This window comes from Cebus imitator, unplaced genomic scaffold, assembly GCF_001604975.1.
Source record: "Cebus imitator isolate Cc_AM_T3 unplaced genomic scaffold, Cebus_imitator-1.0 Scaffold34, whole genome shotgun sequence".
NCBI lineage: Eukaryota > Metazoa > Chordata > Mammalia > Primates > Cebidae > Cebus > Cebus imitator.
The window spans coordinates 8427832-8440649 of NW_016107349.1; the positions used below are offsets into that span (position 1 = coordinate 8427832).

Consider the following 12818-nt stretch of genomic DNA (forward strand, 5'->3'; position numbering starts at 1 on the left):
ATTTTGCCCTTTAGTCTCTGTAGTGAGTAACTTCTTACTGCATACTCAGCATCCATTACATCCCTTCTTCCTACCAAGACTCCAATTTTATTCAGGAATCTACTCCCTCCTAGAGCGTAAGTGATTCACTTACAAACCGCATGCTCAACTAATAAGTCTGAGCTCACTGTGATAATACTGCCTCCATTCCCAACCCAGACCTGAGTGATTAGCTTAATAACCCAGATTTAAACCAATCAGCACATGGTATTCTCCTAATATCTTCTTAGTATGAGGTTTGCTTTGTGTCCTAGAATGACTCAGTCAGGCTAAAAGGAAGGATTTTTAGGTCACGGTTCTGACAAGGATTTTTTCCCTTCTTTACCACTGGATAACAGCAAGGAAGCATGTAACTCCAATTGCTGCTGCAGCCATTTTCATGTCCACAAATGTAACCAGCCTTATGGGCGAAGCCAACACTGTGGATAGCAGAGCAGAAGAGCTGGAAAGTCCTGGGTTCTGGATGATATCGTGACGCTCCGGAAGGAGCACACTCAGGAGACTACCCTCCTTCTTCATTCTTGTGTGCTAATGCATTTTCTTCTCCTCTGCTGTAAGATGCATAGACACCCACTAAAGTTATTTGTGGGCAACTGCCTGTCACTACAAATAGTAACCAAGACCAGAGGGTGAGCTTTCTCAGCTTAATTGCCTTAAGGATCAAAAATATCAAATTCTAAGGTCTTAGGAGGGCTAAAATTATTTTGTCAGAGACAAAAGATATTCCTTTAGTGTCCACTGAAAACCAACTGATGTGTTCAATGATAATTATACCATAGCTTTCTTCTTTTTGAGACAAGTTCATCCAGGCTGGAGTGCCATGGTGGAATCAAGACTCACTGCAGCCTCGAACTCCTTGGCTCAACTGATCCACCTACCTCAGCCTCCTGAGTAGCTGGATCTACAGGCACATGCTACCACACCTGGCTAAGTTTTGTATTTTTTTTTGTAGAAACGAGGTTTCCCATGTTGCCCAGGTTGGTCTTGAACTCCTAAGTTCAAGCAGTCTGCCCACTTCAGCCTCCCAAAGTGCTAGGACTGCCAGGTGTGGTGACTCATGCCTATAATCCCAGCATTTTGGGAGGCTAAGGTGGGTATATAACCTGAGGTCAGGAGTTTGAGACCAGCCTAGCCAACATGGTGAAACCCCATCTCTTCTAAAAATACAAAAAATTAGTGGGTCATGGTGGTGGGCACCTGTAATCCCAGCTACTCAGGAGGCTGAGGCAGGAGAATTGCTTGAACCTGGGAGGTGGAAGTTGCAGTGAGCTGAGGCTGTGCCATTGCACTCCAGCCTGGGCAACTAGAGTGAAACTCCATCTTAAAAAAAAAAAGACAAACCAAAGTGCTATGATTACGGGTGTGAGCCACTGCACTCAGCTCATATCTCTTCTAATGTATTTATTCTCCCACATTCCAAAGTGACAATTTAAAAACTTTATCCTTGTCCCAATCCAATACACATTCCCTACCACCTCACTCTCAGTTGATGATACAGGGAAAAATGGAAGTCATTAGACAGGACTTCCTTATTTTCCCATCCCCAAATCTACCAGTCTTCTATTTGTACAAGAAAGAATGTTGAATAAATTTCGCTCCTTATATCTGTGGATAATTTCTTCCTGCCAAACTGATTTCTCTCAGAGTATTCCCCATCTTATTTAGCTCACTGATCAAGCAAAAAAAATCAACAACTGGCCTTGATTCCTCACTTTGTTATACCCTCATATCCAATTAATCAGAAAGGATTAATGGCTTTCCTTCCAGAATACATCCCATATTTGTCCAGTTCTCTCCACGTTCACTCCTGCCACCCCGATTAACGGTTTTTTGCTTGGACTACGATAACAGCCTCCTAATTTTCCAATTTGCTCTCTTCCTCCTCTACATTCTCTGTAATAGTGTAGTGAGAGTGGTTTTCTCAAAGTATAAACTAGATCACATCACTCCCTTGTTTAAAATTCTCCAGTGACAGACTCTGCACTTAGCAGGCATCCAAACTCTTCTCCCTGAGCTACAATATCCTGCATAAGCTGAGCACTATCCCTCTCTACATTCATCTCGGAGGCCTTCCTCCAGTCACACTGACCTCCCAGTTTCTTGATCCAGCCTCAGGGCTTGCACAGGAAAGAGTTAATACAAGCAGGCCCAAGGTTACTGTCATCAGAAGGGCCTGCTTGCTGGGCTAGTGTTCTCCATGTCGACAAAGCTCTTTTATCCACCCAGGGCGCTGAACACTTGCTTTCTTCAGGGAATTTGGTATTTTGGTAATTGAGGCTGGTCTTTATGCCTATGCAACCAGCCCCTAGTAAAAACTCTGGACTCAGACTTCAGTAGGCTTGCCTAGGCAGAAGCACCTCACGTGTGTTGCTGGATTTGACTGCTGGAGGAAGCAGCAGAGTTCTGTGTAACCCCTGGCACGAGGGTGTTAGGGAGACATAGAAACCCTGGGACTAGATGCTCCATATTCCACCTCATGTGTCTTTTCCCTTTGCTGTTCACTGTATAAACTATAGCCTTAAGGACCTCGGAGTTCTGTGATTTCTCCTAGTCAACTGCTGAATGTGTGGGAGAAAACAAATACTTTGCTTTATTGCCATCATCTATTGTTTTCATCACATTTATTGCCATCTCATCTCAAATCATCACCATTTTTTAGTTTTTCTTTTTTTCTTTTTTCTTGTAGATATAGGGTCTTACTGTTGCCCAGGCTGGACCTGAACTCCTGGCCTCAAGCAGTCCTCCTGTCTCAGCCTCCCAAAGTGCTAGGATTACTGGTGTGAACCACCATACCCAGCCTGTCATTTCATTTGATTACAATATAATCCATGCTTCACTGTGCCTTAAAAGTGTGATATTCAAAAACTATTTTTGTTTTTTCGACCTTGCTTTGACATGATAGAGATTTACTGGTTAAAAACCAAAATAAAATAACAAGAGATAACAGAAAGTGCTCAAAATCTGTGAATTATAATTGTGTTACTGGAACTTGCAGGGTACCAAAAAGCAGTGCAAACAAATGAGTGTCATCTTTAGCCTCTGTAGCTGCTACTCACCTCTGCCATTGTAGCACAAAAGCTGCCACAGAACATATATAACTTAATAAGCATGGACAAGTCAAATAAAACTTAAAGTGCTTACAACAGTGCGGGGCACATGAAATAGGTCACAATATGTTCTTTTTACCATTATTACTATTTTTTAAATTTCTTAAAAAATTTTTGGAGGTACGGAAACCGAGAGGGGCCAGGCGCCCAGTCGCTCCGAAGCGGGGAAGTGGGACAAGATGGTTTACATCTCGAACGGACAGGTGTTGGACAGCCGGAATCAGTCTCCATGGAGATTATCTTTGATAACAGATTTCTTCTGGGGAATAGCTGAGTTTGTGGTTTTATTTTTCAAAACCCTGCTTCAGCAAGATGTGAAAAAAAGAAGCAGCTATGGAAACTCATCTGATTCCAGATATGATGATGGAAGAGGGAAACCCTCCCCGAAGAATGGGTAGAATCAATCATCTGCGTGGCCCCAGTCCTCCTCCAATGGCTGGTGGATGAGGAAGGTAAATGTCTGCTCTAAGAAGCAGACAACTGGACATATGCATTCATAGCAGAGGGAAACCATCAAGAAGTGGAAGGCTGATCATGCTGAGCAGTAGATGAATGTGTATGTCTAAACAAGGACTGTTCTGTGTCCTCGCAGATGAATGAGGTCATGCCAGGAATTCCCTCTGCAGGGAACTGGCCTGACTGACATGCAGTTCCATAAATGTACATGTTTGTCTCATTACCTTTTTGTGTAGTTTATTAAAGTATTAATATAGTTTTAATAAGTAAATTTTTAGGTTGCACAATGGACTCATCTTTATATTAAATTCATGAAAAAACTGAAGAAAATAAAGCCTGTGTATTTAGCACTGTTAGCGTCACCTTTTCAACTTCTGAAATACCATTCATTGTTAACTTTTTCTCATTTATAAATCACATTGTATTTATATCGGTAGTATGCATATCATATCTGTGCTCTTGAATTAATTTTTAAATATATTTGTCTCATGAATCTTTAAAAAAAAATTTTTTTTTGTAGAGACAGGGTCTATGTTGTTCAGGCTGGTCTTGAACCCCTGGGCTCAAGTGATCCTCAGACCTTGGCTTCCCAAAGTGCTGGATTTACAGGTGTGAGCCACCATGCTTGTCCCAAAAAACTGTTACTATTACCACAGATTTAGTTCAGAATCATGACATTAAAATAATGTATTCTCAATTTTAAAAAATAATCCACAAGTTTTTTATAGAGTTACAAGATACTTGATGATATGGTTTGGATTTATGTCCCTGCCCAAATTGCACATTGAATTGTAACCCCAGTGTTGGAGGAGGGGCCTGGGGGGACGTGACTATCACAGGGGCATATTTCCCCCTTGCTGTTCTTGTGAAAGTGAGTTCTCCTGAGATCAGCTTGTTTAAATGTGTAGTACCTCCCCTTTCTCTCTCTTCCTCCTGCTTCAGCCATGGAGGACATACCTGCTTCCTCTTTGCCTTCCACCATGACTGTAAATTTCCTGAGGCCTCCCCAGCCATGTTTCCTGTACAGCCTGTGGAGCCATGAGCCAATTAAACATCTTTTCTTTGTAAATTACCCAGTTTCAGGTAGTTCTTTATAGCAATGCAAGAACGGACTCATATACTTGAACTTAAGTTCAATTTGCACCATCATTACCAAACAATATAAATAAAGCAGAAAGTATTTAGTTTTACTTACCTGACATGTCTGCTGAATCACCTAGAATGGAAAATAATTATCTATAAATAACATATTCACAGTAAAACCTATAAAAACCCAAATATCAAAAGATATTAATTGTAAATAAACTATTATATACAAAATTGGTTTTATTACATTTAATTGAGTAAACTGTGAGAGAAGGCACTCATTCTAATTATACATACATATTAACATTTTGTGTATGATCTTTCAATCTTCCTTTGGATAAAAACTTTGTTTTCTTTGCATTTAATGAGTTACATAAACTTAATTATAACAACTTTTAGAATTATATTCGTATGATTTAAATTGATATTACCCTCATTTTGGTTAATAAAAATATACTGCTAATAATAGACTCTCTGGAGTTTTAATGCATCTCTATCTCCAGGGAAGAATTAGATCTAAACCTTCTGAGCTGGGAGACATGATAGCAAAGGTTACTGTATAACTCAAGAAAGGAAAACAGTTCTTCCTTTCAACTAAAGATTTTTCCATATGAGTACAAGTTTGCCGAGAAAGAAAATGTGAAAGCCTATGCTCATTATATTTGTGGTAGAAATACCTAATAACCAAACTTTTCAAAGTAGCAGTCTTCAGAGCAAGAAAGAAAGGAGTAAAAACTGAGAAATCCACTGAAGACAGGTGATTGTTTTTTGCTTTGGTAAAGCTTTATATCCATATGAAATAATGATTTCAAAACATATTGATAACATAGGACAATAATGTCTTGACCTGGAACATGAGGAAAAACAGAATAAAGTACTTAACTCTGCTGAGCAGACCACATAGGAAATACCATTTTTAGTTATGAATATGCTCTATTAACAATCAAATGGTGAGAGGGCTTGGAACTATGCCACCTGAAGACTGGTTGAAAGACTGAGAGTGTTTGGTTTGGAGAGACCAGGTTTGTCTCTGAATATTAACATGGTCTGGGACAGAAGTACAAATGAAGGCTTAAACATCATTGGCCAAAATATTTTAAAGCTATCCATCGAGATAAAACTTATCAAATGAAATATATTCTAGCCTCCTACCTTGATGAGTACAGTCCTACAATGACCTAGAAGACAGATGCAATTCAGAACTCCTTGGAGTTTGGGTAACATGAGACAACCTGTCCCACTCTCTTCCATCCCACACCACAAAGAACCATGGAAGCTCATGTGTGGTTCTATGAACTGGATGTCTGTCTTCCACCCAAATACATATACTGAAACCCTAATCTCCAGTGTGATGGTGTTAGGAGGTAGGGAGGTTATGAGGATGCATCCCTCACAGTGAGATTAGTGTTCTTATAAGAAGAGACAGGAGAAAGATAATCTTTTTCCACCACATGAGGATATAATGAGAAGACAGCCATCTGCAAACCACAGAGAAGGTGCTCACCACAGCCTGACCATGCTGGCACCCTGATTTTGGACTTCCAACCTCCAGAAATTGAAAAATAACATTTCTGTTATTTAGGCTACAAACTCTGTAATATCTGTCATGGCAGCTCAATTTTTTTTTAAGACGTGGTTATCCCAGCTAGTACGTTAAAACTCCATCCACCTCTATACAATGAATAGCTTGGCCACCCCTCAAGAGTATGCACATTGGCTATACAGTTTGTCACTGGGAGGACGGGTGCAGAGAAAAGGCTCATGCAAGCCCATTAGTAGGTTCAGGACCATCTGGTAGAGAATTCCATATACCCAAAGCATGGTCCAGTGGAAAAGTAGGCTCCCCCATGAAAAGCAATCCCTTGCTCTCATGTACAACTTGTTCCATGGAATGTAGTTGGAGGGTGTCCAAAGGAGACCTTTTAAATGAGAAGAACTAGGCCGGGTGTGGTGGCTCATGCCTGTAATCCCAGCACTATGAGGCCAAGGCGGGAGGACCACAAGATCAGAAGATTGAGACCATCCTGACCAATACTGTGAAGCCCCATCTTCACTAAAAATACAAAAATTAGCCAGGCTTGGTGGTGCAAGCCTGTAGTTGAAGCTACTCAGGAGGCTGAAACAGGAGAATTGCTTGAACCCAGGAGGAGGAGGCTGCAGTGAGCCAAGATTGCACCATTGCACTCCAGCCTGGGAAACAGAGAAAGACTCTGTCTCAAAAAAAAATAATAATAAATAAATAAAAGAGATGAGCTAGGTAAGACTCAGAGAATATGCTAGCTATCTCCAAAACTGGATGATAATGTCATGGGAATGTGATTAGATGTTCTAGGCACCACAAGAATGAGGGCCAAAGATTAGTTAGTAATCATAGACAGATTTCTGTTCTATATGAAGAATCACTTTATAACTAAGCTTTCCAGGAAAACATTTAACTACTTCATTATGCATTAAGTGGCAGCAGGGTTCAAGCACCTTATAACAGAGAGGGTAAAATGATATACTTGGCCCTAAAATTCCAAGATTCTAGCCAAGAAAAAGAAAAGTTTGAATGTAACTGGCTAAAACAGTACAAAATCAAACATTTCAATTCCTCTATGATCCATATGATTTTTAACAAAAGGAACAATAAACATTGTAAATGTTGTTTTATGCTTTGTGGGTATTAAACAAGCCTGACAGCAAAGTAACTAACAAAACAATTCTCTTTATGTGTGGAGAGAGAGAGAGACAGAGGAAAAAAAAATCCTTCCTCATTCTTTAGTCTTCCCTTGAGTCTATCTTAATTGGTCTCCAGTAATTTTTTAAAATCTATTTTCTGGAAGGGTACAAATCCTGCAAGGAATGGAGTTACATATATAATCTAAAATTTACCTCTGTACTGCCCATAGTTTGACTTGGAAAGAAAGAGGAGGGATATCATTAACTATTTCATATTTCCTACAGTGTTGTCTTTCAAAATAAAGGGAAAGAAGGGGAGAAAACGACCAAATTCCTAAAAGATTAATTTGTGACCATGGTATTTCTTAACTAAGAGAGAAAACTACAACACTAAAATGATAAATAAAGTTGCCTAACAGGGATTAGGGAGGGAGAGCAAAGAAAAGAAAAGGAAAAGCCAAAGTGGGAAATGAAAGAACCATACTTTCTTGAATTCTATGTGCAGAATATAAATTCCATTAATACAGGGATTTTGCCTTTTTGTAAGTTGCCTGTATCCCCAGCACCTAAAATAATACCTTGCACATGGCAGGTGTTCAGTAAATTTGTTGAATAAATGAATTTACTCAATAAAAATTAACTAAACAGTAACTATGTACCAAGAAGCATTGATCTAGGTACTTAGGTAACATAGTCTCTTCATTCCTCAAGGAGATGGGCCTTGTTCCTTGTGCAGAGTGAAAATAAGACTCCACTTTCAAAAAACTTAGCACGATGAAGCTAAGTTTTCAAAAAACAGAGGCTAGACCTTCATATTTATATGCAAAGATTAGAATATTTTCTGTATAATGGGTAACATTCTACTTACTTTTAAAAGTAGAGAACTGTACAGAAAGAAAAAATACAAAAGTCTATGTGGCATAGTTTCAGAACCAGGCAACCCAGGCAACAAATTCCTGACTATCAATTTAGTACTTGCATAAAAAATAAAAATATTAAAAGTATAAATTACCTTCGTCAAGAAGAAAAGAAAACTGGAAAGCTAGCTTAGCAATCAAGGCCCAATGAAATCCAACACACTCAATGATTTCAATAAATTTTACAAACTTATTGAAGTTTATGAAACTTCTGCCATATTCATATTTAGTAATCACAAGTTGGCAGATATGTCCTAAATAGACCTGCTATCCTCTCATCAGTTTGACTGTAGAGTTATGGCCTTTAAGTTTTTCACAGGGTAAAATAACACCGGTATATTTCAAAACAGCTCAAAACAGTTGGTGAATTAGACCAACGACAAAGAAAAGAAAAAGGCAGAAGGGATTTACCAACAAAAAACAGACTTGGGTCCTCTCTTCTTTCTAGCCTAAACACCTGCTGAAGCAGTGTTCTACCCTACCCAGTCTAGTTATTTCTTACTGCCCTTATTTACTACTTCCTCTTCAAACTCTTCTTTTTTGCTTTATATGCTACTGAATATGAATATATGCTGACCAGAAATTCCTGCTAAAGGACTAAATCCAGCTATTTCAACTACCATACAATAGTTTAAATTCTGGATTGTCAAGACCAACTCAGATAACCAGAGTGAGTTACAGAAAGGTACCTGGAAGGAAATAATATGCTATAATTGGTAGTGCTTTACGTATACATAGATTTTGAACAATCAATAAATATATTTTGATTTTTTTCCTTGGATATTGAATTTCTTTGAACAAATGTTTCAAATTGTTTCTTTTTAAAATACAGAAACATACCTACTTGGCCAGTTGCCACTATGTTGATAAATTTGGGGTGCTGATTTACAGTGAGGCACAGAATGTCATCGTTATGTTCCTGATAAAAACTCTGAGAACCTACAAAAAAAAAAAAAAAGAATTTGAGAATTAAGTTTGAAAACTTTAAGATATAACAGCCAAACGCACTTACCCAGAATAAACTACCCTTTATCTTATTTGCTTATTTAAAATATTATGTTTGAGCGCTTACTATGTGTACAGCATCATAAGGATAGAAAATTGATTCAGAATTCTTTAATGGTATAGACCAGTAAAAGGGATAAACAATACAGTACAAGGCTCAATGTTCCAAGTGTCACAAGAGAGTGGGGATCAAAATGCTATGGGAATTCAAAGCAGAAAAGATTAATCTCATCATGGGAATATGGTACTCCTGGACCGACCCAGACAGGTTTTACAAATGTAAAAGTCAATGGGGAAGGGCATTCTAGGCAGAGAAACGCTTTAGGCAAAGGCATAAAGGCAGGAAAGTGTTATGTATGCATATAAATGGCTCATTTGGCTGAAGTGTAGGGTCATGAAGAAGAAAGATGAGTAACAGCATTGGAAAGGCAGCTTGGGACTAGAGTTAGGGAGGATTTTGAGTGCCAGCCCATGATCCTTCTGTTTTGGTTTCTCAAAGAAAAAGATTCACCAGGGTCACACAGAAACCAGTAGTAATTTTCCATTTAATAATTTGGGCCATATTGAGTCATACTTTATATATGTTCTGAAGTCAGTGGGGGAGGAACTGAAATCTGTTTTTGTTTATTTTTGAGACAGTCTCACTCTGTTGCCCAGGGTGGAGTGCAGTGGCGCGATCTTGGCTCATTGCAACCTCCACTTCCCCAGTTCAAGTGATTCTCATGCCTCACCCTCCCAAGTGGTTTGGATTACAGGTGTGTGCCATCATGCCTAACTAATTTTTTGTATTTTTAGTAGATATGGGGTTCTGCTGTGTTGTCCAGGCTGGTCTCAAACTCCTGGCCTCAAGTGATCTGCCCATCTCAGCCTCCCAAAATGCTGGGATTACAGGCATGAGCCACCGTGCCCAGAAGAAACTGAAGTTTTTTGATCAAAGAAGTGTAATGTGATTCATCTGGTAGTATCGACAGTGAAGAGACCTTGTAAGACTGTGACAGCAGTTCGTGCAGAAGGGAATAAAGATAGATTTGTGCAAGTAAAATGAAGAAGTGGAAAATGAGTTCACAGCAGTTAGTTGGAGAATCAAGGTTTCCTACCTGTAGCAACATTGTGCAGAATTCCAATGGATGCAGTGTGATAAATTATATCATCTCCATCATTTAAGTAGTGAACATTATTCCTACAGTCTCTGCCTCGATAACCAAAAACAAGCTCCAACACAAGGTCCTACAATGATAATGATAATAAAACCATTATATTCTTTATCACGTCTAAATGTTCACCATTGTTTCCTGTATACATAATGCTAGTGGCTAGAGTCAAAATGGAGTATGCATTTTTGATATTTTACAAACATCATATACACAATTAAGCTAGTCATACTTCTGCGGCCGGGCGTGGTGGCTCAAGCCTGTAATCCCAGCACTTTGGGAGGCCGAGGCAGGTGGATCACGAGGTCAAGAGATCGAGACCATCCTGGTCAACATGGTGAAACCCCATCTCTACTAAAAATACAAAAAATTAGCTGGGCATGGTGGCTCGTGCCTGTAATCCCAGCTACTCAGGAGGCTGAGGCAGGAGAATTGCCTGAACCCAGGAGGCGGAGGTTGCGGTGAGCCGAGATCGCGCCATTGCACTCCAGCCTGGGTAACATGAGTGAAACTCCGTCTCAAAAAAAAAAAAAAAAAAAAGCTAGTCATACTTCTTTATATAACCTGTTTTGGGCGGCTTAAACACATATTCTATACTGTTCTACATAAAGTTATAAAAAGGAAAATGGAATCACAAAGTAGTCTGATTCCAAGAACTTTAGTTCTTAAGATTTCACAAACATTGAGGTACAGTTGACCCTCCATATCCAAGAATTCAACCAATTTCAGAGAGAAAATATTTAGGGGAAAAATAAAAAATAATACAATATTTAAAAACCAGTATAACATTTTTATACAGAAACTATAAATATTTATACAGCATTTACATTGTATTAGGTATTGTAAGTAATCTACAGATGGTTTAGAATATACAGGAGGATGTGCATAGGTTATATGCAAATTACTATGCCATTTTATATAAGGCACTTGAGCACCTGTGGATTTTGGCATCCCCAAGGGGAATCTATCCCCAAATCTGTTTTTTTTTCTTTTGTGTTCAAAAGAAAAAAAATTTTATGCTCATTGTTAATCAAAATATCTGATCTACCTACATGATTCAGGATAAATTATGTCCAAGTCACATACTTTGAAGAATCCAAACAGTATAGTCATCAGTGGTGGACAAAAACGAAGTATACTGTCTCTGACAATTCATGCTAAAGTTCTGGCAGATAATTCTGCAACTGAAAAGTACATTTCATTGACCTTGTAGAACTAGGTTGGGGAAGGAGCTACAGCAGTCAGCACTGCACAGCTTTACACCTTGTTTATGCTTGATTTAGCAGAGTTTGCTTGTTTGCTGCTGATAATGGTATTATGAAATGCCTGGAGAGTCTTCCTTCTTCCTCAATTATTATGGAAGGTTACTTTGGTTGAAAGCAGAGACAGAAGGAGAAATAGCCTTCATGAACCCTATACAGTGAATATATCACATAGGGTTAAAATTTCTGATTTGGTATAAGTATGCAATCTTTAATTTACAAATTGAAGCCACTAAGTATTAGATACTGCCAAGGTGTCTGTGCTTCTATAAACAAAAGATCATTCACACATATTTAGCTCTAGGAGTTCTCTGAGATACAGTTCAATTAGGGCATTATTCACAGAAAAGTAAAAGGAAGACTAATTTAAAAAATTAAGAGAAACAGAGAATATCAATCCAAAACTCAGATTTAGGTAAGAATTTAGTCAAACAAAAAGAGTACTCAATATACTAATTTTCATGAAAACTAATGATAAGACTTGGATGTTTTATAAAAAGGAATTCTGGATACATTTCAGTGACACTGGAGAGTGAGTTTTCCTTACCTCTATAGGTCTCTTTTTCTTGCCTACATTATTTGTCTGGAGTTTCTCTGGCTGTGGTGGGGCCCTGCTCACCGGGGGCCTGCAACAGAGAAGTGGGAAGGAGAAAAGGCATGCAGCACTCAGTGCCTTCACTGACTCTCTCACACCATCCCTCCCAGAGAAGTGTCTGTCACACCTTCCCAAAGATGACCTCATTCTGTGGTCCTAGACTGCCTTCTACATCTTGAGAGATTCTAAAGTGGGAAGGTAGAAAGAAAATATTAGAACTTCTATTCATTTTATTTTATTTTATGTTATTTTGAGATGGAGTCTTGCTCTGTTGCCCATGCTGGAGTGCAATGGCATGATCTTGGCTCAATGCAACCTCCACTTCCTGGGTTCAAGTGATTCTCTTGCCTCAGCCTCCTACTATTTGGGATTACAGGTGTGCGCCACCACACCCAGCTAATTTTTGTATTTTTTTTAGTAGAGGTTTCACCATGTTGGCCAGGCTGGTCTTGAACTCCTGACCTCAGGTGATCTACCCACCTCAGCCTCCCAAAGTGCTGAGATTACAGGATCAGGAGTGGGCCACCGCACCCAGCCCC

At 39.0% G+C, this 12818-nt stretch overlaps 1 protein-coding gene and 1 pseudogene across 7 annotated transcripts in view; one reads left to right on the forward strand and one right to left on the reverse strand.

Annotated features, from left to right (window-relative positions):
• EML5 (EMAP like 5) overlaps positions 1 to 12818 on the reverse strand; it is a 187029-nt gene that overhangs the window by 18148 nt on the left and 156063 nt on the right. For 5 of the 7 annotated variants that reach the window (XM_017524634.1, XM_017524635.1, XM_017524636.1 and 2 more), the window contains 4 exons: positions 12232 to 12310; positions 10369 to 10498; positions 9107 to 9205; positions 4798 to 4818 (listed from right to left, as the gene is read on the reverse strand). In XM_017524634.1, the coding sequence (XP_017380123.1) occupies positions 4798 to 4818; positions 9107 to 9205; positions 10369 to 10498; positions 12232 to 12310 (329 nt within the window). Of the gene's footprint in view, positions 1 to 4797; positions 4819 to 9106; positions 9206 to 10368; positions 10499 to 12231; positions 12311 to 12818 lie in introns of those variants that run through there. The other 2 variants (XM_037737110.1, XM_037737111.1) reach the window with 2 other exon arrangements.
• Positions 3246 to 4082, forward strand: LOC108301479 (annotated as a pseudogene).